Here is a 27,926-nt window from a genome sequence, read left to right as displayed (position 1 = left end):
TTCAGAATTGTCTACCCTCCCTTCCCCAGAATCGTCTGGTCTGAGCTGGTAATTCAGCAAATAAATAGCCTGCGAGCTTCATTTTGCTCCCGTTCTCCAGTACAGCAGTGCACAGGCAGGGAGGAGGGCATGCAGGGAGGCTGTGGTGGAGCTGATGCACTAATTGTTCTCCATATGGATGCTTGTGCCCTGTCCTCGCTCAGACCCATACCGCACCATTAAACACTATTAAATATTGGCAGCATAACAGTAAACTGCAGTTGCGATTTGTCTACTGTGTAAGCAGAAAAGGCAATCCCAAATCTGCTTTAGGAACAGCTTTATTCCGTTGGGTTGGGAATATCAGTGATAGTCACCAGAGCCTGTTAATTTCTAACTGCAGTGGTGATAAAACATGAAAGTGGAAATGCTCATGTCATAGGGCAGGAGTTGGAACTAATCACTTTTCTACAGATGCTACAGGGAAAATAGATTACAGCCACAGCCCTGTTTCATGTGCGGGTTGAAGCTGGTTCCCTATTTATACAAGGGATGGCACACTGCATGGAGTACCATGGTCATCAGATGATATCTAATCTTTATTTCTACAAATAATTATTTTTAAAATTCAGCGGTTAAGCAGATGTACTTGTTGTTTAGCTTTTTCATTGTGAAACAGTCAAAAGCTATTGCCATGCCTTATGGATAAGCACTGCATATGCCTGCCTGCCTTGAACAACAGAAAATTTTGTTAGTTTGTGTTCGTGTTTCTGCGGGGAGATGATGTAGCTCTTCAACCTCTGATTTTCCCTGTTGTGCTCTTTGTAGTGTGGATGACACTGAGCTGCTTATGGTACCCAACCAGCACTTAAAGATGTGAAAAAACAAAACTTGAAACATTTCTGTTATGGTGGTTGCTGGATTGCACCCAAGAGGGAACAGGCTTTGTCGAATGATCAAAGGTCCCCTGCTCTCATCAGCTGCTCGGAATGGAGCAGACAGATGTTTATCTATCTGATTGTCTTGTAAAACTGTAGATTTGCCTTGTGCAAATAGCTGTGCATGCAAAACTTTACTGATGTTATTTCTGAGGCTTTTCTAATGTCATCTGAAAATCTGTTCCAGACAGAGAACCTGGGATCTGAAATAAAATAAAAATCAAACAAGGATACCTTCCGCTCCTGAAGTCTCCTAAGCCTCAAAATAGCATAGCTGGGTTAAAGGTCAGTATATTGGAGGGGAACTGGTGGCGATTGAGTGATGTGGAGTTCAAGTGCCCTCTCAAAGTCTGTGACTGCGACTAGCAGCTCACCCAGACTTTCCACTTCTGGGTTTTTCTGTTTCAAGATTTGCTTCTGGACTGAATTGACATAGATGTATTTGTTTATTTATTTTGAATGCCAGTGCTTTAGTTGTGGTGGTCTCCAAAGTAACATTCCATCAGCACCAACACTTTTACAGACTTTCCTTTAAATAATGGTAAAACTTGGAATGCAAGAAGACAAACCTCTGACATATAGCTTGGAATCAGCCCTCAGGAAGAGAAATACCCATCTCGAGCACTGGACTCTGACCTCCTGCAGACTTTCCCAAGTGCATACCGAAGGCAAAACCTTATTCTGTGCCTCTCTGAGGCGCTGAGTGCTGCATGTTCATGAACAGCATGTAGGCAGAGAAAGCTTTGTAGTGCAGTCTTGGGGATCTCGGCAGCTGCAATGAACAACCAGTTGGCAGTGAGTGGTGATGAGGTCTTGCATGGCTGTTGCATTATTCTCTGTGTGCCATAGAGCTTATCCGACAAGCTCTGCACTGAGGTTCTCTTCTGTTGATGGCCCTCCGTCAGAGGAGTTGGACCTCATGATACTAGCTGGTGTTTGCTCTAAGCGCTGTGTAAATTATCTTTCCTTTCCAAGATGCTATGAGCTAGACAGTTACTCTTCCTAGTAATGTTTGTGGAAGAGGCCAGGAGACTTGCTGGAGTCCCTTCAAAAGTCCCTTGTGGATTCTTCTCCCGTTGCAGGACTGGGGCTGACTCACACAGAAGCAGCGCTGAAGGTTCACATTGAATCCTTTTGTGTGTGCATCCACCTGCATCGTATCTGCAGCCTACCTGATTATTGCCATATCAGTAAATGGCCAGCATCAGCTTTATATTTTTTTTTTCTTTTCTCCAGATTACCGTCATTGACATCGCTTATCAGTTTGGCCCAGAGATTTTTTTTTGAAGGAACTGTATGTCCATTATACATGCAAATAGCTTAGATAAGCACAGTTCAGAAGTAGGGCTGCAGCATGAAGAATTGCAAATATAAGAAAAAGTGGATTCTGTGATTGATAACCCTTGGGCTTAGTGGTCAGAATGCAAATAAAAGCTGCAAATCTGAGCAGAGAGACATGCTATAAAAAGCATTATCACAAGTTAAGCTGTAGAAGACACATTTCTGCATGGCAATCTACTGGATTTATTTTGGCAATTATTTATTTGTGGCAGTGGTGTTTGTGAAAATGGAATTTTTAGCAATCTTGTTATAATTATAGAGGACTGAGTATGTAGAGCTGCTCAAACATTTTACATCAGAGTTTGCTTTTTTTCAGCCAAATATATGTCTTTTTTGATTAAAATTAGTGTCTTATTTTTTTTTCCCCCCAGAAGAATGACTAATTGGTACTCACAAGATTCAAAACTTCAATTTTTTATCAGAGACACCTAAATTCTTTCCCTCCCTTGTCTTTCAGGGTAAATAATTTAGATTTCAGATGCACTGAGTTTGATAAAATCCACCTTGTTAACATTTCCCGTAGAATTACAGCTCTGTGCATTTTGAGGGATGCTGGAATAACTGCATCAGTAATGCCTGTAAGTTAAATTGAATGGGGCAAGGGAAGAAGGCAGTAGGGAAATGCTGGGCAGGCAGTTCATTTATTTTAATTTTCCTGGTTCTTTCACATCTGTTTAACTAGCTGCCCAACACACGTACATTGGAGACTGGAAGTGTCTTGGGCATTCGGAATACTTCCATCGTCTTATATTACAGGAGCGTATGTTAAATCTGCATCTAGGGAAGCTCAGAGCTTTAAAAGCCCAGGCCCTTTTCCTTGGTTGTTGATGTTCTGTATTATTTCATTTCCCACAAGCCTGAAATGCGTTAAAGTTTTGTTTGTGATAATTGGCAGGGTTTGCACCAGGAAACATTTAAAAAGGAAAACGAACCTCACTCATTTACATTCCCGTGTCTCCTGCAACTTCACTGCTTGAAGCTGAGCCCAAACTCTCAAAGTTGACTGGCTTTTTTTGGATGCAAAATAAAATTTAAGTTGTAAGGTGCCTGAGAAAGGATCATGTTTAAGGTGGCCATCAGTTGTAGGGGTGGGGTGAGGAAGGATGGGGATGTGCTGAGAAGAATGATTTTCCTATTCTGCTTGTCTGCTGATGTGCAGGGTTGTTTATTTTGCAGATGTTTTCTGCATGGAAAACTTGCCAGTCATTGCTGTGTCAGTCAAAACTTGGAGCAGATCGGGCAAAAGTGAGAGTATACTTCTCAGAAAAAGAGGAATCTGTCTTCCCAATGTAAGAGGTTGAACGACGGCCCTTATGCAGGCCTGAGGTCTTAAGTTATGCCAGTCTTGCTGGAAGGGAACACTGGGATAGTTTTGAGCTCTTACATTTAATGCACCTAAACAGTTTAATATTTCCATCAGTCAATGTGCTTCATTGCATTGGTGATGCTGAATTACAGGACTGAAATAGCAGCGTCTAGTTACTGCTGTACAAGGGAGTAGTAATGCTACGTGTAGGTAAATGTAGTAGCACATGTAAAGCAGCAGCAAAAAGGGGTCTGGTGCATTTCCCATTGGACTTCATATCTGTTTTGCCCTGGATTTCTGTGGAAGCAGGGAAAGTTTTTGCATGGCATATGGGATTCCTAAAGTCTGGGATTTAGTTGTGAATGAGTACGTGTTTCCAGAATGGAATTACTGGAGTTTGTTTAATCAATTGTGGATTCCTCCAGAGTGATGCTGCAGTGCCTGTGTGAGGAGTTAGCTCTGTTTAATTGGTCCCGTATGTATTTGCAGATAGTATATTAACCATGCCTTGGGGGGATAAGGGCTTTTGATTGAATCTCTTGGTGCATATTTTATTTCTTTTCTGTTTTTTTTTTTTTGTTGCTGTTGTTCTAAGAACTGTAGACATGTATATAAGTATAATCACTAGCATTTTGAAACTTAATACTCAGCAGAGGGTTTAGTTAGGCTTCTGCAAAAATATCTGAACTTTGACAATTAAAGAAGAAACTGAGGTTTTACAGGGAAGCTGGGTGCTTACATTGGGAGACTCGGGAGCTTAATCTCCCTTCTCATCAAGCACTAAGGACTTGGCCTTTGAAAATCAGAAAAGTGGAAACATCAGCAAACATTAACTACTTTTGGAAAACCTTGAAAATGCCATGCAGATCCAGCCTTTACATCTGGAGCCTGTGGCTGTGAGAGGGCTGTCCTGCCTGTGGCTGCCATAGGTGGGCACCAGGCAAGGGGAGCGCTGCTCTCAGCCACTTCACTTGAATCATTTTGTGCTGCAAAAAGCAGAGTAATTTTGCATCTGTCTGTTTTGGCTTAACTCAACCAGTAAGGTAGTTGCAGGAGAAACAGGAATGTAAATGAGTTGGTTTGATTTCCTTTTGTAAAGGTTTCTTGGTGCAAATGCTGTCAGTTATCCAACTCTAAAGCTTTGCTGAATTAATGAGACACTTAGTGGAAGGGTATTTTTGATCATTTTCTGTAGACTCCCTTATTCCTGACATAGGCTCTCTGGTGTGCTGCTCTTATTCATGGCTTTAAGAAGTGAGAAGACCTACTGTGTGAAATCTCCTGGGGACAGGGGTTATGCATTTGCACTGCAGTGGGACCCAAGTTTTATCTGTATTCTGCATCATCAGCCCCAAAGGTTTGTATCGCCGTGAATCCTTGTGGAGGTCCTCCCTGCTGAATAATTTGCTGACGGTAGTGAGAAAGGATTAATAGTGCAGAGGAGATGAAAGGCCTGTGAGCGTAGGGCTGGCCAGAGGGGACGTGTGTGTGTGTGATGGGACAGCAGTGCTGGCCAGACATGGTTCCCCTGGGTATGCCCTGGAGCATGTCCTGACGGCACTCGTGGGGATGTGTGGAGAGAGAGGAGGCTAAAGCCATCAAGCTTCTTCCTTTGTCTTCTGCAAGGCTTGGGGGGATGCACCATGATAGAGGCTTTCCAAAAAGGAGGGTGACTTGCTGAAGGAGCAGGTCTGTTCACTTGGAGATGGCTTACATCCCTGGGAAGCAGGAGGACCCCTATTCTGAGACCTTCGGGAATGCCAGGCTTTAGTCTGGGGACTGTCAGACCCACGGAAGTCATTTCTCGAAAACAGAATAAAAGAGTAACCAGGAATCAGTGATAAAATAGACAGCTTTAGAGAAAGGAATGTATTACCATTGTATTATATCATTAGGATTGTATCTCTGTCTCATAGCTGTAACTACAAGAATTAATAGACTTGCTACAAAAGTTCATTTGGTTCGTATTTATCCAAGAATTTTGGCAATAATTTGGATGCTTTTTTTCTGCAGTGTTAGCAAACATGCACGTACCTAGCAAATAAATCAGAGCAAATTCCCTGTTTGTAGCAGACACCTCTGTCATCCAGTCCTTAGCCCTGTCTCAGAAAACGAGTCCCAGAAAGGCAAGAGGGAGATCAGTGAACTACGGAACTGCCTAACAAGTTGTCGATTTATTGCAAAAAGTGAAGGAGAAGAGTGAAAGTGACTGAAATGCTTTTTTGTTGTTGTTTTCGGAAGAGCTGTGTTGGGGAATGCAGTGGCTGTCTGGCAGGTATTGTACAAGATGATCTCGCTTTGCCAGGCTCAGAGTGAGGAGAAAGAATGTTTTAAAGCATCCTCTGACACAGAAATTATTGGAAAGCCTCCAAGAGCAAATTGAAAAAGCAACAACCGCCTTCATGCTGCAGGATTCCATTGTTTTAATATTGGGCCAACTATACCAAATAATACATCCACTGGAAACTCATGTTAGGGGAAAAATATGTTGGAAAGCAGCTAAGGGGTCAAGCTCAAAATCGAAGTGAATGGACTTGACATATCTATGCCGTTGCATGTCCTATTTTGTTCTTTCATTTCTTGTCAGTTCCTATTTAATTTTATCAACTCTTTCGTTTCCTTTTTTTCCCTTTAAAAACAACGACAACAACAAACCAACAAAAAACATCTTTAGTCTTCTCCTGGGCCTGTGTTCTGGTTCCCATTTGGGCTGAGAAGTGCAGGGGCTGATAAATAGCTGGCTTTGCGTGGAGAAATTCTGGCATACTGGTACTTTTGGAAATGTAATCTAGTTAAAAATCCAGGCTTGCATGTGGTCACAGTGCTCTTGGGGAGGTACTGCTGCTCTGGTGATGAGAAGATGAACAGCAGATAAAGAGGATGACTTTAATTTCCTTTAGTGCTGTGCATGGGGGCCATGTTTCCCAGGCAGGTTTTCTTTGACTTCTGAACGTAGCAACACATTTCAAAATCTATTTTACATTTATCAGTAAAACAATAAACTGTCAAAGCCCACATCCAACTAGATGTAGTTAGTTGCACATCTTCAGTCCACATGCCTAATTTCCACTGAAATAATGGACTGGGAACTTAGGTACTGTAATGTTAAAAAAAATATAATCAAAAAAGCTATTGCAGTGCTATGGTTTCTTTTACCTCTTCCACTGACACTTTAAGGATTTCTAATTGTATTTTCCCGCTTACTAGTGTTCTGAGATATTGACTCTTTATTACTCCGGTGTCGATCTCTATAGTGGGACTTAAGTTTTTTAGCGTTTACAGCTAAACGGGGAGCGTGGTCACTGAACATCGTGGGTATTCAGATTTGCTGAGGTCGGGGGGTTTGGTTTGGCTGAGTGTAGAGAGATGTTAGAGGATCAGTCATGAAATTCTCATCTGGCTCTGAAGTTCCCTGCAGTTTGGAGGGTGTTTGTATCTGGGACTGTGTTTTGTTTGGGCAGCAATCCTGCTGATCGGAATCGCATAAGCTTGGCAACAGGATGGAGGAACCTAGCCAGAGCAAACTCAAAGTACACAGGGTCTGAGAACAAAACGTTTCACATGAATTAAATTGTGAGGAAACAGAAGTTCTTCAAACTTGTAAGAAAACAAGGCAATGTGAGCATCATCACACATGCAGCTGGGTGATCAGGGGTATAGATAGGCTGTGCAAGTTTTTTATTTTTATTTTTAATGGAATCTTCGTAGTTGTGGATTTCTTAAGGGCTTTGTTCTGTCACAGCAGGAAGCAGAATATTCCCCAAGAAGCTGGTATTGCAGTGGGGTGGAATAACTCTGCGCTTGCATGCAGCAGCATCTTTGCTGAAAGGATTTTTAACACTTGGCTGAATTTGGCTTGCTCTGTACCATACCCTGCACCTGGGCTTGTGTCCTTATCCTGCTTTTCTGTCTACAGCCCTATGTCCCTCTTCACTTCACCTACCCATTTTTTCTGTATATTATGGGTTCCTCCATCTGACCTTTAACGTTGACCTCCTTGTTGTGTTCACCAAATACAGGAGAGGCCCAGGAGAAGTCTTTGTGCCTGGCAGCAGGCAGCAGCGCCTGCGTGATGCTGGCTACTGCTCTCCTGCCACTTCCCTCTCTCCAGTCTCAGGCCTTGCTTGCTTTGATGCTGTCTTCTGCTTGGTGTCCTGTCACACAGGTTGGGGCACACCCCAGCAGCTGCAGATTACTCTTTTCTGTGCCAAAGTGCTCCCTGCTGCCCCGTCTTCTCTCCTCCAGGCTGTTTGGTGGGGGGTGGTAGGACCAGGGGACACAAGTGGGGGACGTGGTGGCTTGCAGTCTTTCAGTTTCTGGTGCGTGACCACGCAGGGTGTCTCTTTGTGACACGATGTTTGCCAGGTGCTTTGCCCCTGGACCCCTGGGAGATGCCATGCCCTCGGTGCGGGCATGCTGAGTCGCACCATGGGCTGCCTGAGCTCCTGGCCTTCCAAACTGTGTCCCAGGGTCCCTGAAGGTGAGTCCATCATATCCTCGTGCCCATCGTATCCTCGTGTTCTTTAACCTAAATAGCATTTGTTATCTGTAAGGGATTGGATGGATTTGGTTTGATAGGCTGGCAAAATCCAGCTCTCCTAAGATACTGGAAGGGATACGCTCGAAATAACCACCAAATTTCTGGATTTAGATCAGTTTCAAACAGATTATCCAGGCCAGATCTGCCTGAGTGTAAAGACCTGTGACAGGATCTTGGATTTGTGCATGCCGATCAGTGCTGTGCTGTAGAGCAGGCTGCTGATGGGATGATTTCTAACTTTGATAAGCTCTTCCATCCCCTTTGTGGAGGGTTTCATTGTAGTGTTCAGTACAATGTTTATATGAACTGCTAGTACAGGATAAATAAATACTGCACAGTGAAGTTTAACATGGGGAAGAGGAAAGAAACATTTAAAGTGTATCACCAGTATTTGTTTAACAAGAGATGGATCAGATTTGACATTTATCTGTACTGGATTGCATTTGCTTTAAATAAAACAAAGACTTGAAATGGCTAAGTTTTCATATGAACTGTATCTGAATTCTTCTTTTCTTGCTGAAAATATAGAGCCTGGGGTGGGGTATTCCTTGGGTCATGGCTCTGCTTGCGTCAGTGATGGGATAAGCGTACTGCTAAAGGACGATTGTGTTTTCATCTCCTTTATCTATGAGTAAGATAGTGGAGTCTGTTGTACATATGGACTGGATACTTCAGTAGTCAAATTCCACTGAGAGAAGGGAAAAAGAACATTTGGACTTACCAAAATTCTTTTGCAGTTCATTGCATTTGGTTTTGCCCTTGTTCTCCTAGGCTGCTGTTGCTGTGGGATGCTGTTGAACAGTTTGGGTTTCATGCCAGAACTAAATGAATTTCATAGATAGAGGAAGTGCTTGCACAAGGTAGTACATCATAGAGGTTATTTTTGACTCTTCCCAGTGACTGATCTTTTGCTATTTCTCTAATGTGGATTTCATCTGGCAGTTTTCTTGTAGGTGCTGTAGAAGATTGAGTTTTGCTTCTCATTTTGGCATATCCCTATTTCAGAGGCTTTTAACACATGTTAACACCCTACCAGTTTGGGGTTTGTAATACTGTTCATTCAATGTGTGTCTTTGGCAAAATTTGGCAAAAGATAGGAAGTATCACATTTCCAGATGAGCTGATGCAGCTGAATGTTGGTTATAACACTGATGTTAGGACATAATGGGGGCTGAGGGCTATGGGTCTGAAAGCTTTGTTACCCTCACTGTGTCACAACCTGTATAGCCTGTAAACTGAGTCCATTTTTGCTGCATTACAGATTACAATGAGTTATGGTCCCATTTTTTGTGACTCATATATATATATGCACATGCAATATATAATACTTTCTTAGTTGTATTTATTGGAGTTTGTTTTATTTCTGTCACCTGGTAGGGAATAAAAGGATCTACTAGCCCAGTCTTGGCTACTGAGTACTCAATATTGTAAACAACAGCGGCTGTTTAGTTATGACCTAAAAATGAAGAGCTGTGCAGAAGCATTAAGCATTGTTATTACAGACTGTCAGTGCCTACTTTTCTCCTCAAAGACACATTTAATTGTATAGTATCATAGTTTTCTCCAAGCCATTTGGCCTGGGTTGTGGAAAAGGCCATATTTTTGCTGACAAATTAAACCAAAGCGCTGTTAATTTTTTTTAACAGCAACAGAAATTAAGCTTGGACTAAATGCATAGTAACCTAAAATTTGCAAATTGAATGTTGTAAAATAGTTATTCTAGAGCTAAAACATGAATGTTGAGTTGATAAAATATATCGAAACTATTCAGAAGTACTTGATTCTTACATTGAATTAACATGTAGCTAGGAGAGTTAGTCATAATGAAATTTTCACTGCAATACGGAGCACTTACCAAGGAGGAAAGAATCTTTCATACCTCTGTAGTGACAATCATGGCCTGCTAAGGGTTTGGGTTACCAGTTGTACACTGTCCCATTTTCTTCTATAGGGGGAAATGATGCCATTAGTACTGGTAACTAAGCAAAACAAAATGATGGAACTTGAGTAGCTGAATAAGCAAAACCATAGTTTTGTATTAAGATAAATTTTCAATATTAGTAGGGTCTTTACTTAAATTTCACACTGAATGGTTTTATGTTCAGCAAGTAGGAAAAATACAATGCTAATTACAGCTCTGATCCTTTCTTTGGCAATTCAGCTATTTTGTTTGCTCAAAGAATTTCAAAACTTGCTGCCAATTTCTTATTGCTACGTTGCTGCTCACACTTCTTTCGAACATAAAGTCTGTATCAGTAGCACCATCTAAATGGATAAAGAATGATGTGCAGTTGCGAGCTGATATATTCGTGCCAGTTAAGAATCTCTTCTTTTGACGTTCAGTTTAAGAGCTACCAAGTGAAGCTAGTGGTTCTGGCACATAGAATGTGAATGCTATAATGTTCTCTGAACCTTTATTTACTGAATTGCCAAAGTCATGCTTTTCAAGCACTTTGTGAACTTAAAGCACTTTAAAGAAATATTTTGGGTTCACAGCAGTGGAGAGCTAATGCTTTTTACTCAAAAAATACATTGGCTACTGTTATATGTCAGCATTTGCCAACAGTTTCCGGAGGAGATGCCAGTTTGGAGTGGAAACTAAGAAATGGATTCAGCGAAGCACTTTATTCTGTTCTTGGCTTAAAGCACATGAATAAAACCATTGACTACCCACGTGTGCTTTACTGGGACTGCTCACATAGTGAAAGTTAGGCACGTGTTTAAATAACTTGCTTATTTGGGGTCTCACTGCATGATGTCTTGCTGGCAGAGTCTTGATTTTCTTATGGCAACCAAAGTACGACCTGTGCACAGGGAGTACAGCATTGTCTGCACCAGCCACACAGTCCAAAGCAAAAGGATATTTCTGTGTCCACCCCCAGTCGGTCCTGCATTTCTCTGGCAACTAGTTATCTATCTGCTGCCAATTGTGCTCTAGTGTTTTTGGCATTCAACCACTCCAACTTGCTGCTCATGCAAGTATTGAATTGCCTTTGTAAGGTGGAGAGTAGGCTTTTCCTTGTTTAAGACTGTGTATGTGGCTGTTAAAACATGGAAAAAAAAAGTAGTTTATTGTCACATCTTTCCTCATTTGGTCAAATTTTGCAAGCAAAACGTTGTTGGTAGTCCCACTGAAGTTGATAGAGATGTTAGCAGAGGAGAGGCACAATACCAAAGAACCAGCTCAGTGCTCTGGAGCCAAATGGAGGTTTTTCATCTGTTGAATATCTAATGGAAGCAGTGTTCTTTATTAAAGAACCTCTGTAAACAGCTCATCAATGCAAACGCAGCTCTTCCAGCGTGCTGGGAGGGGAGAAGTGCTGTGGCGCTCCTGAGGACCAGTCCCAGGCCGGGGTCATCCCAGCCCTCACAACCAGCCTTCAGCACGCTCTCCTTTCTACATGTTTTCTCCAGAAGTACAATTTCCGCAGCTAGTTAGCCGATCTAGAGCCTGTATATAAGAGCAGTACAAGCCATTGCAGTTGTAGGAGACAGCAGTTACTTGACGGGCTCAGCGGGCCCAGTAGGCCCAGTGCTGTGGTTGGTAATCAGCAGTGCTCCATCAAACCCAGGATCTCAGACTGAGCTGGCTTTATGCTCTTTGGGGCTGGCAAGCTGTTGTCTGGCCTCTGCTAACAGCTTTGCCAGAGAAGCCTAGGAAACTCCAAACAAAAGGCTGCTAATCGGAACTGAAAGGTGAAATGAAATAGGTTCTCTCCATGAGTTCAGTAATCCTGGCTGGCAAAGAGCACTGTTATCTTCAGAAACATGTGTCAAAGAATATTCTTCAATGTATAATCATCTTAAACAGAGTGCTTTTTTTTTGCCGGAGATGTGTTTGGGAGAGTGAATGGGATAACACGTAATATGAGCCAGATGAAAAATAGTATGAGTAGATTTTTTCACTGGAATGGAAACTTGAACGCTTGCATAAACTGCACAGAGGCTCTGAAGTATTATTGTAACAGGCTGTAACTTCGTGCGTGAGGTAGGAAAGCAAGTATTATTTTCACAGGCTGTTAGTGTTTGTGCCCTGAATATGCTTACAAGAGTGTTGAAAAAGCTGTAGATCTAGGATCGTAACAATTATTAGATACAGACACTGATGAGGTAAGGATTAAATTGTTTCAGAAGTATATTGTTTTAACAGGCTTTCTGTTAGCTAATGATAAAGTATTTATGAATTACATAGGAGGTTTATTTCCAAGAAGCTCTTGTGAATTTTCAATGGAAAACTTGAATCCACAAAAATCTGTATGAAAACATCGTAAAATCCAAATGGTTGGATTCATCCCTTGTGTATAAATAAAATATTTAGTAAGCACTCTCCTCACCTAAAGCACAGGACTGAAGAGCAAGGACCTGAGTTTAATTTCTAGCTCTGATAAAGCCTTCTTCTGTGGTTCTGGGAAATCACTTAGTGACTCTCTTTCTGCAGACCAGACCCCGTACTGTTCCTCTGCCTTACAGAGGTGAAGGGGAGGCAGACAAAAGGAGTGGTTGCAAACCAAATTAAGAATCTCCCATCAAAAGACAGAGCATACTGTTTGGTTTTGATAAAAATAATAATAATAAAAAAAAAAACGGAGACATTGCACATATGTCTAATAACTGCTGATTTGTAAGAGTCAAGTTATGAAGCTTTAACAAATGGATATTTCTTCAGACAGAACTGTAGTATATTTCTAGCTGGAATATGACATTAATTTGTTTCGTATCTGCATAGTTTACCCTTTAGATACATTTTAGCAAGCAAAAATACTTAGTTTCTCAAATCAAGGTCAGTTCAAAGAAACATCTAAAAATTGAAAAAAAAAATCTGATTTTTTCTCTTCTCTTCTCTTCTGATTCTCCAAAATTGATTTAGAAACTTTTCATGGATTGGCTTTCTTCCCTTAAGCAATTACTGAGAAACTTTTAGTTCAACAGTGTTAATGTTCACTTGGCTAGTTCCTCTTCCAAGTCTGGGAAATTTTCTTGTTTGTTGTAGCAAGTGGCAAGTTTTTAATGACATCCATTTGTTATGTGCTTGTAGTGGCATTTACATTGGAGACTATGGGAACAACTGCTTACAAAGCAGGATGACTTAAAATTCATAGGCTAAAGGCAAACTGATGAGGAATCAGCTTGGCAGGAATGGTAACTTCTAGCCTCAGTGGGATGACATTTAAGTACAGATGATAGAAAACAAGAAAGGTTGAAACAGTGGTTCTTTGAATGGTCTTTGATCACCTGTTCTTTCCTTCATATTGTCATTAGTAGTGGAACTGGGTCTAAGAGCAATTTTTATAATGTGCCTGGGAATGATTAGAGGTTGAATATAGACCCTTTTTGGGACATATGTAGATCTTCATGTTAATTTGGCAAATTTGGAAATGTTTTCTCTGCTCAAAATGGCTAAATCGTCTCATTTTGTGTGTGTATATCCTTTTAATAAAAAACAGCCTCCACACTGCTAATAATAATAACGGATATTCACTTTGTTAAGTTATAAAGCTTCTTCACTCTCCCCATGGAAACTTCCAAGGCATTGAATAGCAAGCAAAACATGCAGACAGGTCCAACTATTATCTCTCATTTTTCTGCACCAGAACGCAATATAATTGCTTTTGTTTCTCTGTTCAGCACTTTCAGACCATGTTAAAGACCAAGTTGAATGTCCTAACTCTTCGCAAGGAGCCTCTCCCAACAGTGATCTTCCACGAACCAGAAGCCATTGAGCTGTGTACCACAACACCCCTCATGAAGACCCGGACTCACACTGGATGCAAGGTACTTGCAAGCAAAAACTTAAGGAGTGAGACCACTGTGGAATTGTCCTATATATGTAAGAGGAATCTAAGGAGCCCAAAGTAACCAACGTGGTCATTGTTCTGGAAACCCCATTAACTACCACTATTACCATAAGGTTTCTAAATCAAAAATGTCATTAGGGGGTTTCTGAAAAATTCTGGGCTTCAGTGAAAAATGTGGTGGAGGTGTGTAGCACAACACAAATAGAGAATTCTTGACAGCTTCCCAGGAATGTTACTTGCTGGAAACACAGCAGTTGCTTTCTGTAAGTGCTAGTGCTGAGGTGGGAGATGAAGAGCCAAGTGCTGTGTATTTGCATTTAGCAAGCTGTACTATCAGAGGTATAAAACTACTGAAATAGGGTTGCAGGTTAAAACTCAAGGTTGGTTATAAAAAAAAGTTGGGGAGCAGTTAGATCATCATTTGGTTAAGAAAGAACATGAATTTGCCTACTTACATCAAAGCAGCTTCTGAAAAAGCTCTGCTGCTTTAAAGTTTAATGGCTTAAGAGCTCCGAGTGCATTCTTCTGTGGAAAGAAACCATATAAAAAAAGCAAACAAATCTACTCTGTGTGTATCTTGTGTTGGAGCTGTCTAGCGTCATGGCAGAGCTTGCCTCACCTCACAAACAGGCAGCCTGAGCCAGGTCACAGTTTGGCCTGTGCTGCCCTTTGGGGCTCAGCAGCCAAGTCTACTTTGCCTGCCTCAGGTGTTGGTCGTGTGGAGAACCCACATACCCTTAAGGGTCTCCAAAAACAGAGAGAACTGGGTTTGAGCCTCCTCTGCTCTGTAAAGCATCAGCTGTAGAAGAGCCATTCCCTGATGCCGCAAGTGCCAGGTAAGGTCCAAAGTGCAAGTAAATGTCATAACGCTCTGTCCTGTGTGTATATGTGCACGCATACACGGACACTCTGCCTGAGCAGTTGTCTTGTTGGAGGATCTGATGGGACTGCAATGGGGTTGAAATAAGTTGCTTCCTGGTGAAATCCCCTGCTTTTCGTAGCATACTGTGCACATGGCATGGGCTGTGGGTGTGTCATAAAGGGCTGTGCTCTGACACCTCCAGGTCTGGCACTTCCTCAGCAAAGTTTCTTGTTGGGAAGTGTTATTTTTGTTTGACTTTTTGCCTGCCACGATAGCTGAGAAACAAGACCATTGCTGGGTATTGAAGCAGTGCTGCCCTATGCTGATGTGGTGGAACACAGGGCAAGTGACCCTAATATGCTTTGTATGGTAGCACGTAGCATCTGCTCTTCCGTGCTGATGTCTTTTGTCCTTTATGTTGACATCTAATGAATTTTTAGAGAATATTAGCTATCATAAAAACGTTTCACAAAGTATCTGGTTTTCACCCCTAGTGAGAGAGAGTTCAAACATAATAACGCTTTCTGAAATCAGTTTACCTCTGTGAATGTGTGCAGAATTTAAATGAGCCTTTTTATTTAACCTATAGTCCTTGAACTGAAAAGACGGATTGCAGAGAGATGTTGAACCACTCAGAGAGGAAAATCTCATTCTATATTTAGAGGTCTTTTTTATTTATTCATTTATTTTTCATGCAATATATCATAGTAGTGGTGACTAGGGAACATCTGCTGCCAAAATGTTCCTCTCTTCCTGCCTGTACCAGTTTTTTCTTCCCTTCCCCCACTAGCCAGTCAATAGCCACTGACCTCCTGCAGTGCCAGAGCATTACGGGGATGTTTTTGGGGACATGGCCAGCCTCTGTTTATCAATTCAACAATTGTGAGTTCCAGCACTTTGCTTGGGAAGATGATTCCACACGTATGTTGTTCCTATGGCTAAGAAATCCTTTGTAGTTGTTAACTGAAGTGCTCCAATTTTACCCAGTCTCTCTAGTCACAATCTTTTAAATTTTTTTCCCCCTGACTAAATATATTCTTCTCTAAGGGAGCTTACATCCTCCAGCTATTTCTAGGTAATTAGCCTTTCTCTCCTCTTTCCCCTCTGATTATTAGTTTCTTGCTGAGTGAAGTGATAATAGTGTTGCCATAACAAAGCCAGTATTTTATAACATGAGTTTTCGCTCTATGGAGTCTGATGCATCACTGTTATTCCAGGCATAAGTGGGGGAGATGCTGGGGTGTTGCTGGTACCACTGAGGTTCCACGGTTTGGAGACATAAGCTTTTCTGGCTAGAGCGAAGTACCCAGTTTTTACGTTCTTTCATGAGTCATGCTCTTTTGATCCTTAATCGTTTTACTCCTCTTGACTGAAATTCCTCCAATTTTTCTGTGTAATCCCATTAATGAGATAGCATCATTCTTCTGACAGAGGCTTCAGACATCTCATTTTATTGCACTGTTTTAACATAAGCCTCAGCTGGCACCATCATGTTATGGGAACTTGACACATGCAATTGCTTTGCTGTTCAGAGGTCTGGGCATTAGTTTTCTTATGTGATTGCTCTTTTCCTTGTCCTTTCATCACAAGACAAGCTTCTCTTTTTCTTTCATTCAGCATTAGCTGCTGAATCCCAAAGAAACAAAACTTCTCTGCTGAGATCCAATCTCATTCTGTAATTGACTGTGATGGCTTTAAGAATAGCAGAGAAATGTCTTGCTTTAACTAATTCAGGCAGAACCCCCACAAAATCTGGAAAGTTAAATAAATGAAAAAAATGCTTCCCGTTACTCCACAGTTCCAGATCTGTTGCAACTTCACTGCCATTGTGTTTCCTGAAATATATATTTTTACTTACAGCAGAAGGCTTCAGACTCATTCCTCCCATCACTGCACGTCCACACCTGCCTGCCTGGGCTGGCTGCACTGTCGCCATTCCCACCCTGCCAGACTTGGCGTGATTTCACCAAACAGGAGAGAGCAGATACTGTTTGCATTGATTTGCAGCACAGGGCTGTACGTTCACATGTTTCAGAGCTTGTGATGCCGGTTGCTCACTAAGGCAGCAGTTGACTCGAAGGCTGCAAATCCCAGGGGGCATCTTCTTGCCCTCCTTCACCTCCATTCCACACCAGCTGTGTTTGCAAATGGGGAGTGACAGACCCACACCCTGGGGTTGCACCATCACAGTCCCACTCAGCAGGGTTCCTGGGCTCAATAAAGCATTCAGACCCTTGTGAAGGAGGTCATTTGCTTTTGTTTGAGCCATGGTGTATGTTAGGTGGGAGGCAGGTCTTGGGCCCTGGAGGAATCCCAGCCATGGCTGAGTCCCCACGTGCTGCCTGCTTCTTCCCTACAACGGACGTGGGGTTTGTGAATGCTGGAGCACCAAGCATCATTGGTGGTAGCTGGCCTGAAGAATGAAAAATCCCAACTGGCTTACTGTAAACCTGTACATAGCAAGTCTCAGCTTAAGCTAAACCACCTTGTGCTTCAGAAGGACACAAAACAGTAAGAACAAATCTTCTGTTCTTCCCAGCTGGACCACATTTTCAGTCACGGGCTCCTAATTTGCTGTTATTTAAATTGAGCGTGTTTGTGTATACAGGCATGAGTGCCATTTAGATGCATTTAAAAATGCATCTGTCCTTGTTCAGATCCTAAGGATTTTGATTTGACTGTTTGTCTGACTTGCAGGTCTTTCGTGTCAAACGTGGTGCGCTCTTGTGTTGCAGCTGGAAACTTCCTCTTGCCTTATCACAGCACTAAATACTGCCAGATGGAAACTGAAAATCTGGAACACCTCCAGAAAATAAGTCCCTGTCTGCTCAGAAATGTGTGCTTCCTCTGTGACTTTTAACAGATTTTGTTTCAGTTTTGTGTGTTTTATTCTTCCTTAATGTCCTTATTGGCTTACGCTGATTCTAATGCTTCATGATTTCTGTCCCTTTCAGCTATGGTGCTGGTGTGAAGGGAACTGCCTGAATGACTCCCTCTCTATTGCTGTAGCTTTTCCAGGCACTGCTGTATTAATGCAAAAGGACAGAGGTTAAAAATGGTGCCTCCGATTTTTCAAGTGGTGTCATAGGTTTAGCATTTTTTTTTTTTTTAATATTGGAAGGCTCTTCAAAGTGAAGTCAGCGCTGAATAATCAGTAGCTGGCTGTAATCCACCTGGATAATGTGATCTTATTCCTTCAGTTCCCACCAGTGGATAAGCTTTTTTCAGCAGCATGGGAGGCTGAGATGAGAGAAACATAAACAGTGCAAATAATTACATTCTTAAGAGGATGCTTTTATTAAATGGCAAAACATATATTCATGACGTGGTGTTTACAGGCACGATACACATTGCTTGCCTGTCTTATTGCATTCAGTTGTTAAGGTTATTTATTCGGGCTTTGTGGAAGGTATGATGTTGAAATTTCTATGGTGGTATATCTTAGTTTAAGATTGCTAAACAAGATTTAGTCAATTTGCATGCATTGCATTACAGCAATACTGGTGTTTTAAAATCAAATCTTGTACGTATTGATAGAGAGCTTAAAAAAAAAAAGCTAAGGATTGATACCAATAAATGGAATTTGGTCTTTTTGTATAGCTTAATCATTTTGCTTACAAGGAAAAAAAAAAGAAAGAAAAAGGTTCCCATGCTAAGCTTGCTGCTAAGCTTGCTCGTGACTGCAGTGGGTTTTATCCCATGTGTGTGCAGGAGGAAAGGACTGTGGCCCACAGCTGGGCTTCCCTGGTGCAGCTGTGGGGCCAGCGGCTAGCACCGCGTAGCATCTCCGCATTCCGGCTCCTGTACTCCAGGCTGTTTTGCGCCCTTTTGTCTCTCTGCCTTTCACCCATTTTTGTTCTTGTCCCACAAGTAACTTCCACCTTTAGAGACAATATGGACACTACTAATAAATCTCTGCATGTGAAACTGCCCCCAGATGGTATGAGCGATGGCATTTACACCAGAGTAGCAGAGAGTGGCATGTAGTCTGTGAGGTAAAAGCTCATAATGAGTTTGTGGGATGAATAGAAAGTGATATTGATAGTGATCTGATTATGTTCCATAGAAATATGATGTTTTTCGTTGGAATACTTATTTAAATAAATAAAACTGTCTTAAAATTGCCCTGCTAGGCCTGACTCTGATTCTTTGTGTGAGAGTCATTTAGGAATAATGTCTGCTCAGATATTGTTGCCTATTTTTGATTTTCTGCCTTGTTAATTTTGATTGCAAAGGCCTTGCAGCAGGGCTGTCTCTTACCATATACTTGTAAAATAACCCAGCTCTACTCTACCCTAAATGCCTCTACAGCAAATTTATTAATGCTGTTGCTGCTTTTATTAGTCGTGCGGTTTTAAAACTTAAATACTTTTTTTTTTTTCCTTTAGATCAAGTTCTTAAGCCATTTTGTCCAGCATTTCTGTCCTGTGTCCTGTCCTAATCAGCACAGCCATGCATCACTGCTCTCAATTTCAGGAGCCAGCTGGTCCATCCCAGTGTGCTCCCCATCTCCTGGGCCTGGTGCCCCCTCAGCATTTGGAAAACACCCCAATTGTTGAAGCATCCTCCCAGGTGGCAACCCCAGCCTTGTGCCTTTTCCTCTTTGCTTCCCAAACCCCAGATTTTTGCTCTGGCTAGTCAAAGAGTAGTTGAATGGCTCCCCTCTGCTGTGCTGTTAGTGAGTGTAGGTTGTGGTTTGTGCCTTGATAATGAATCAGTCAAAATTAACACAAACATTGTGTCTCATTTCCATACCCATAAACAAAGGTGTTCCTTATTGTTCATACCAACATATTGGCTCAAAAAGGTTGAAAATGTGCCTGAAGACTTCCTGAGATGGGGAAATCCAGAAGATATAAATTGATGGCTAATGATCTAGTGTTTTATGTAAATTTCCATTGAGGATTTAAATACCTTGCTTCTCTTAAACATTTATTGCTGTTTTGACTAGTCAAATAGCTGGCTGGAAGCTGCACATACTCTTAAAACCACCTCAGTTTATCCTAATAAAGCTTAATAAAAATGGTTCTCTTTGCAGCTATCGCATGGTCAGGAATTATTGCCTTGAGTGCAGCTTTACCCAGCTGTAAACAGAAGTCCAGCTAGCTGGCTGGTCTTCATTACCATTTTGTAAGCCTGTAACATTAAGATGGCCATTAACTTTAATAAAGATACAGATTAAACAAGTAAAACAAGCTAAACCATACCATCACTCCCGAGTGTACTGTTTTCTACCATATTTAATGTGAATGTGAAGCACATAGCTTATTTTTGTCTTGGTTCATTAGAGGCCTTCTATTTTTATCCTTAAGCATTACATATTTTGTACTATGAAGAGAGCATTTTTCTGTTAGTCTGTCTTGTTTTTCCACTTCTGCCCCTCATCAAATGAGGTAACAGGATGCATGTGAACTCTTGCATAGGGCAGATGTTAATAGGTTCAGTATCTTTAGATATAGTGCTCATTGGTGAGAGAGAAAGAGTCTTTAATGATGTGTTTTCCAAAAGTGGAGTTCATCAAATAAATTAATGCTACAACAAGTAAGTTATATGAAGACGAAGTATTTTATTTACTTTTTCTTCATGTAGTGTTGCAGAAATGGAGAGAAAAAAAAACAAAAACAAAACAATACTGAATTTAGGGAAGAGTAAAGTACTTGCAGAAGCCTTTCACATGACTGCATCCCAGAGTGCTTCACAACAATTTGGCCAAGTCCTGTTCTACTATTAAAAACAGAGAGTTGAATGTGGTCTGTTCTTTGTCAATGCATGACCAAATGGCTGGGTCCTCTCCTGCACCTATGAAGTTAACAGGGGCTTTTGCTCCATTGGGAGCATGATGGGGTGCCCTGCAGGACGGCAGCAATCTTCACGCAGCACGTGCTCTGTGATGTCTGGCACTGGCTGCTCTCAGATCCTCCCTGAAGCTCAGCAATCTTGCATATTTTATTTATTTAATGCACGGAAAGCCCATTTACGTCAGTGAGGATTGATGCTTTAAATGAGTGCAGAAGAGCTAATAGAAATATGAAGGGTAGATGGAAGTGGAGAATGTTGTTAAAATGTCATAATGCTTCATTTCCTGAAGTCCAGGAGTCCTAGGTGGAGAATATAAATTGGCTAAAACATTTATTAAATCTTAAACAGAGCCTGCTCTCAATAGGACCTTCTGCAATGTTCAGTTTTGCTGTGTTGGGTGTATTTTGGTGTAATTTTATTTGCTTACTGGCGAAGTGGCATTGTAAGACTAACATATTCTGAGAGCAGTGTAAGTTATGTCCTGTCAGATATGCTGGTGGTATTTTTTTTTTCCATAACATTTGCACCACTGACATTTTTCCAGCCATGGTTCAAGTAAAGGGCATCTTGTTATTCGGGAAGCTCTTATATCCCATCTGAAAATGGTCTTGTATTTCACAGCCAGCTTTGTGTTTCTGATTTAATCACCTTTAGAGGAAAAAGTATATGGCTGTTTTCTACGTACGGTGGAGTAACTTTGCTCTGAATGTATGCAGGTTAATTAAAGGAAAACAGTTTTCCCTATTTCTATTTATTTTTGGATTTTACTGATGAATGTGCCTGTTAAAACCATTTTAGGGAGTTCCACAAAATGAGTAAGAAAATCACCTTGAGAGAACAGGAGGATTTCTGGGACCTGCCCTGCATCAGTGAAGGACTTGAGGTGCCCTGGATGCAGGCCTTGCTCCCTCTGGTTCCCTTGGGATTTCCTTCAAGAATAAGGGAGCTCAGGGCTTCTGCTGGGCATATTGCGAGTGAAGTTAGGAAGTGAACTGGGTTTCGTAGAGAGTTTAATGAACATGGTCATGCACACTCCAGGGAAGAAGAGAGGATTTTGTTGTCCCCAGCGCCTTGGGCTGGGTAGAAAGGCTTCCAATTGCGATGGACCATGCAGATGATGCTCAGGTCTGTGTTACCCAGCAAGTCCTGGCTGTTAGGATGCTGGGGGTCTCCTTAGCCCCTCCTGGGAGCAAGGCCCAGGGTCCCTGGCTTTGCATGGGGAGTGGCCTCCAGACAGCACTGCTTTGAAGAAATAGGGGCAGAAACATCACACCGCAGTGAGAGCACTCTCATTCCGGTAAGCCAGACGTTGCTCAGATATGTGTGTCCAAGTCCACTCTCATGGGCAGCAGGCTGCAGAAAATGTCCTCTAAACAATAAATAAAACCTTGAAAAACATGGGGAAATAAAGTCACAGCATCCATTAGGACGTTATGCTTTACTTCTCCAGTTGGTACGTGTAGTGTATGGCTTGCACAGCCACCTTGTACATCATATTTCATTTCACACCCCTAGTTCTCTCCAGGAGGCAGGTGCAGCAAATAAAGAAAATGGCAATAATGCATGATATGCAGCCTGGGGAAAGTATTGGTAACATAAACCAAAGTCCCTTTGGCTGGAATCGAGTGCGTCCTATGCCTTGAGAGCTTTGATGGTATTAGTTGAGTTTGATTTAACAAAAGCTTGAATTGGAAGTCATCAGCCCGTAATTTTGTTAGCAAATGATATTTATCAGCAGAAGTAGTCTAAATTCAACCCCTTAATGCAAAACAAGGCACTAAACAGTTTATATTTCAATTAGGTGTGGAAGAAGAGAGCACTGTGTAAAATACAGATATATAGAAATTGAAAATACTTCCTGTGACTTGGCTGAGAACGAGCACCAGCCATTCCTGAATTTCACCCTTGCTTGTAAACGCAGCTGGAAAACTTGTGTGGTAGCAAGGAGACCAGGCACTGCGTGCTGGTGAATGCTCAGCAGCAGCTTTGCAGTGTATAACTTATATTTCTGTAGGATTTCTCACCCAGAAAGATCCTAAAACACTTTCTAAAATAGCTCTGTTGTCCCCTGCTGTTCAGCTGCCATTCCCAGACAGCAGCCCTGGTTGCAGAGGTCAGATCAGCTCACTGGTGCTGGGGGAAGGCTTGATGGAGACACTGTTCTGCAGATAAAATGTGTCACAGGAACACTACAAAAGATGGTGAAAATTAAAATGCATAATTCTGTTAAGTAGTAATGGATTGAAAAAAAGTAATAAAAAGTAATGTGTATTAATGCAATTTCTTCAGTGCACGATACTCCAGTGAATACTTCTCTATCCTGGAACCCAAATGTGTGTTTTGTCACTTATAGAAATCCCAGTCTTCAAGGTACTTAGAGTTGTTGTGTAACCATGGCTGTCATCATAGGAGGTAGCGTACCAGAGGAGTGTTCTCTCACAGATTATTTGGGTATTTTAAAACGATTTAATCTATCGCTGATGGAAGTATTTAAACTTAATAAATACGAAATTTCCTGTGTTAGGATGTAATCTTCAATTACCTGGCTGTATAGTATCATATGGTGCGTGCCCTTAAAGGAGAAAATTCTGCCTTGTGCAGCCTGGCACAAAGCCAAGACACCAGTTTGAAGCATGGGGCAATGGAAAGGTCCTAGATAGCTGCAGTTCTGTTTAGTATGTTTATTTCTTGTGCTGTAGGAAATATTGTGCTCATCTCAATTGCTCAGGCAAGGCCTTCTGGTCATAGGAGCTAATTGCTTCCATTATAATTAAGGTTCAAATCTCTAAGACTTAATAGCTTTTGACATATAAAAATTAAAATGAGATTGAAATTTATTATAGTGGTTATGCCGAGCAGATGCTGCAGTCACTGACGATTGTTTTGTTCTAGTGCGTCCTTGAGTGACATTTCTGTGGTGGTTAGGCTGTTTCAGTGGGATGTGGAGCCGTGACTTGAGCGGCACCACTGCGGTGGCTGGCGGGCTCAGGGAGGCTCCCGCTTCTCTGCGGTGCTCAGGGCGTATAGGGCCCTGCTGTGAGCTGGCGTTTGGGAGAAGGCACCCTTCCTTCATAGCATGTGACGCTGTTCTCTTACAAAACCCAAGAACTTCTGGTTCAGTGGCTGTTGCTCCCTCGTATCGTTGCAGCGGGAGGGAATGGGCTGCGAGTGCTGTTGGCAGATCTTTTTAGGCAGTGCTTTTTTTTGCAACAAGACGTGTGCTTAGTGCTTATTCTGTGGAGGTATTCTGTGTAGCTCTTCCCCCGAAGCCATGGATATTGTTTCTTTGATTTCCATTAGAATACTGCAAAATTTGCATTTGGCACTGGGCACTGATGGTCACACTGGTTTGAGCCAACATGACCCTTCTAAGGAATATGTAATCTCTGTTTACAGCTGTACTATGCCCAAAGCCATCAGTTCTTATTTCGGGGCTGATCCTGGGTGCCCAAAGCTTCCCACTGAAGCAAATGATATTGCCAAATAAAAAAAAAAAAAACGAGGCTGAAATTGGATTGAATTACAGATCCATTCCTCCACTGGCCTCGTTTATGATGCACAGGCTGCAGGACTGTAGATTAATGTTGCAATCAAAAAAAAAAAAAGATATAATTGGAGAAGAGAATGTCCTATGTGTGCCACCTCTGTTTTTTTTGTTGGTCCCAGGAGTAATTGCTTGTACTATTGCAATATAGCTTGCGATGCAGAACAAAGTATAAATATATTAGCTTGAAAGAGGAAGGAAAGTTTTCCATTCCTGGGGATGTATGACAGTGTATCAGAAGTGTTTTTGTTTGTTTGTTTCATGAAAGATTTGCATATTTAATTAAATGTTTATAACAATAGCCATTTTTACAGCATACTTCTGGGCAATTTAAAGACTTTTGCTATATGTTGTGTATTGCTGACCTACCTTTATTGCAGTCTGCTGTGAATATTAGACTTCAGGCTTGTGGTAATTCAGTAAGATTTCTTCTCTAAAATTCTAACTTATATAGGAATAACAAGTGCAACAGAGTTATGATTTTTTTTTTCCTTTAAAATTTATCTGTCTCCTTTCTTCAGGAGACAGCCTGGTTTGGAAAAATCTGTAAGTACTTGTTGGTATGAACTTCCCTTGCACTATCAATCCAAGAATCTCTGGTATTTGCCTTTAATCACAGCACAATCCTGTTGAATGATATACTGTCATTGAAATAAGATGCTGAATTTCACAACAATGTCAATTTAGAATTAAGTTTATCAAGTTTTATCTGTGAAAGTCAGCAAAAAATTACAAGGTTGAATTGGTAGAACCTTGGTAGAACCTTGATAGAACTGAATACTGTTTTATAGCCAGTGAGAGTACAATCTACTCCTTTTCAGGAGCTGATGTTCACATGCCTGTTAGGTAACAGGATTGTTTTCTGGTTGTTAGAGCATAGTATGCTGGGAGGAAATTAATGAGTTAATCAGCTGGAAGATGGTCTTAATTCAGTATGCTCTTTTTTCATCTGTAAAGCCATATAGTCTTGTATATAAGATATAAGATATAGTATAAGATATTATACTATAATAATAGTATAAGTATATAGATATATAAGATATAGTCTTCTGATTTAAATGCTCTCAAGATTTAAATGGCATGGCAGTGACCTGCACTTGATAATTAATAACAAACTTGGGATGTGGATGACCTCTTATTTAATAAAGGTCCATATACAATCATTACAAATAGAAGGAAACTACTTTAATATAGATGAGCAAATTTTGGAAGGAGAATCAGCTGAAAATTTGGGGGATTGGACTAGCTGATCTTTCAAGGTCCCTTCCAATCCCTAACATTCTGTGATTCTGTGAAAATGTTTGCTACTTCATACAATTCATTGAACTGTTTGTTAATTAATAGTTATTTGGTTGGATTTCTTTCATCCTCAGGGTCTTTTACTTTTGTGTGTGTGTGTGTGTTCTGATGCTCCCCCTCCCTGCCGACAATTTATTCTTCAGTAGGAAAGAGAAAGCAGGAGGGAAAAAAGCAAGCTTCAAGTCAGAAACAAAGATTTAAATTAATATCTCTAAGGTCAGAGAATGATCAATGTAAAGATTGGTGTAGTTGAGTATGAAACTGGGAGAGGAGATAAGGAAAAAAAATGAAATAAGGTAAGATAATGTCTGTCTCATAATTATTTTGAGAATGTTCTTGAAGGTGACTCTGGGTATTCTCTGGGACAGGATGAACAGAAAAGCTGGTTCTAGATCTTTATGGAAGGTGCTTCATTGACTGAATTATCTATAGGCTGGGAGTAATTCCTGTGCGCTGATTCATCTGACACATGCTTTCAATATAGCACAATAACATAATTTACCTTTCTCAGCTATTTGTAATCACGCTGCCCAGAATCACTGTGGGAATTGCCATAAGATGCAGTTTTGGGGTTGTTTTTGCCATGGTATTAATTGGTGTACTTCCTTTGACTTGGCTACTATGCTAAATTATGTAATCTGAAAGCTTGTGCTTCTAGTTTGACACGTGGCTTGGGATTCCTGATGATTGAAAGTAGTCTGTCAATGAAATCAGAGTAATTGAGTACAGGATATGTGAACCAGTGCTGTTTGTCATTTGTTATTAGGCTTAGGTGTTAAAAATATTAAATGATTAAATGATTCTTGAAATGCTTTTTATTGCATGAAGCATCTTGTAGTGATTTAAAGGGAGGTGTGTTTTTACCCCATGGCTTTGCCTGGAGTTATGTTTGAAGGTCTTTATACAAGGCCAAACAGATTGTGACTCTGCATTCCCAAGTTGGAATATCTGATATCAATCTAAGAAATGTCTGACACCTGATGTGTTGCACACCTGAATGCTCTTGTGCACATTTACATAAGTAGCCAATGTGGTCTTTAAAGATATATATATATATATATATGTCTTTATATATATATCATTATATATACACACACTAAATAAAAGCTCACAAAGAAAACGTGTTGGGATTTCTGTGGCCTTGTCTTGCTCAGCAGCTGAAGTTGTGTCAGCTTTCCAGGTTGTGAACGTGGTAGGCATTACTGGTGACTGAGCTTGGCTTTAAATAAATAAATGAAGTAGGAGGTGAGCAAAGAGACCCAGATTTGGGACTCCTGCGTGCCTCCCCAGGCTGCCTGGCCAGGATGGGGCTGCCCCAGGCCATATGGCAGCTGCAGGTGGGCCTGCCTGAGCCCATCGGGCCTGCAGGTCAGAGATGGCCTAGGCCTGCCTCATGGCTATGGCGGGGCTGTGTTGCAGCCTCCTGGATGTAACGGCCACAGTAGTGCAGGGGAAGGAGCTGTGTGGGCCTGCAGCGCCCAGGCCTTGCTGCGGGCCTGCAGCACCCAGGCCTTGCCACAGGAATGGCTGTCTCTGTGCAGTGGCTGCAAAACAGCAATGCCCGAGCTGACAAGAGAAAGCTCCTTGGAGCCTGTCTCGATGTTTCTTGCCTCCTGATTAAGTCTTGAAACTTAATTCAGATATGTTTTTCTCATCTTTCTAGTAGCTTTTGTGTTCACGAGAAGTTAAATAAGTCAACACTAAAAAATGCCTTGCTGTCCCCCCAAGAAAGTACCAAAGGAGAATGCTCAAGGTGTCCTGGTGTGGAGGGCAGGCCACAGCAGCCCACCGTTCCTGTAGGTCCATCTTGCTGGTCCTTTTGGAGGGGGCTTGCATATCACTGTAAGGCGAAGTTGGCTATTGGTGACTCGTGGCCATCTGAAGTACTCTCATCCAGAGATTATGCAATGGGAATTAAATTCCTATCATTTCAGTCAAAAGACTTTCAGCTTATGAGTCCTACATTGTGAAACCTGAGGACTCATATTGTGAAAGTCTATTATGAAACCAGAGGAGAGAAGTAATTTAGCCTCTAGACTTTGTAGCAGGAGCCTTGTGAACAATTGTGAGGCACTCTTGCTGTCTCTTTACATTTGTCAGTGTGCCCTCATTTTGCAATGGAGTCATTATTTGATTCGCCATGGCAAGGCTGGTGGCACACTGGGGATGGTGAAGAGCAGCAAGGCAGGGGCAGGCTCATGATGGATGGTCAAGAGCCCCACTTGACAGTTGTACTGCAAGGCAAACAGCTAAGGGAAGCACATCTTCCAATTAAATATTAAAATGTTACTTCGCAATACATTTCATAAGTTTGTTTTTATTCCAGTATGCTCCTCAATAAATGGTGAATTTTACTTTGGAGTGAGACATAGAGATTTTGATTGCAGATATCTGTAATTCTCTCCCCTCTTTGACTTAGATTCCATCATTGCTTTCCGTTATCAATTACTTTTATGTCACTATGAGTGCAAGAGGTTACAGAAGTGCACGATGTTTCTCACATTGTAGCAGCTTTCTGCATAC

At 41.4% G+C, this 27,926-nt stretch overlaps 1 protein-coding gene across 3 annotated transcripts in view; it reads left to right on the top strand.

Moving 5' to 3' along the window:
* Nucleotides 1-27,926, top strand: part of PID1 (phosphotyrosine interaction domain containing 1) — an 84,080-nt gene that overhangs the window by 16,714 nt on the left and 39,440 nt on the right. For 2 of the 3 annotated variants that reach the window (XM_080604027.1, XM_080604029.1), the window contains exon 2: nucleotides 13,730-13,876. In XM_080604027.1, the coding sequence (XP_080460153.1) occupies nucleotides 13,730-13,876 (147 nt within the window). Of the gene's footprint in view, nucleotides 1-1,092; nucleotides 1,203-13,729; nucleotides 13,877-27,926 lie in introns of those variants that run through there. The other variant, XM_080604028.1, reaches the window with a different exon arrangement.

This window comes from Anser brachyrhynchus (genome assembly GCF_964034855.1).
Source record: "Anser brachyrhynchus genome assembly, chromosome: 9".
In the NCBI taxonomy this organism is placed as follows: Eukaryota; Metazoa; Chordata; class Aves; order Anseriformes; family Anatidae; genus Anser; species Anser brachyrhynchus.
This window is presented reverse-complemented; position numbering and strand designations above follow the sequence as displayed.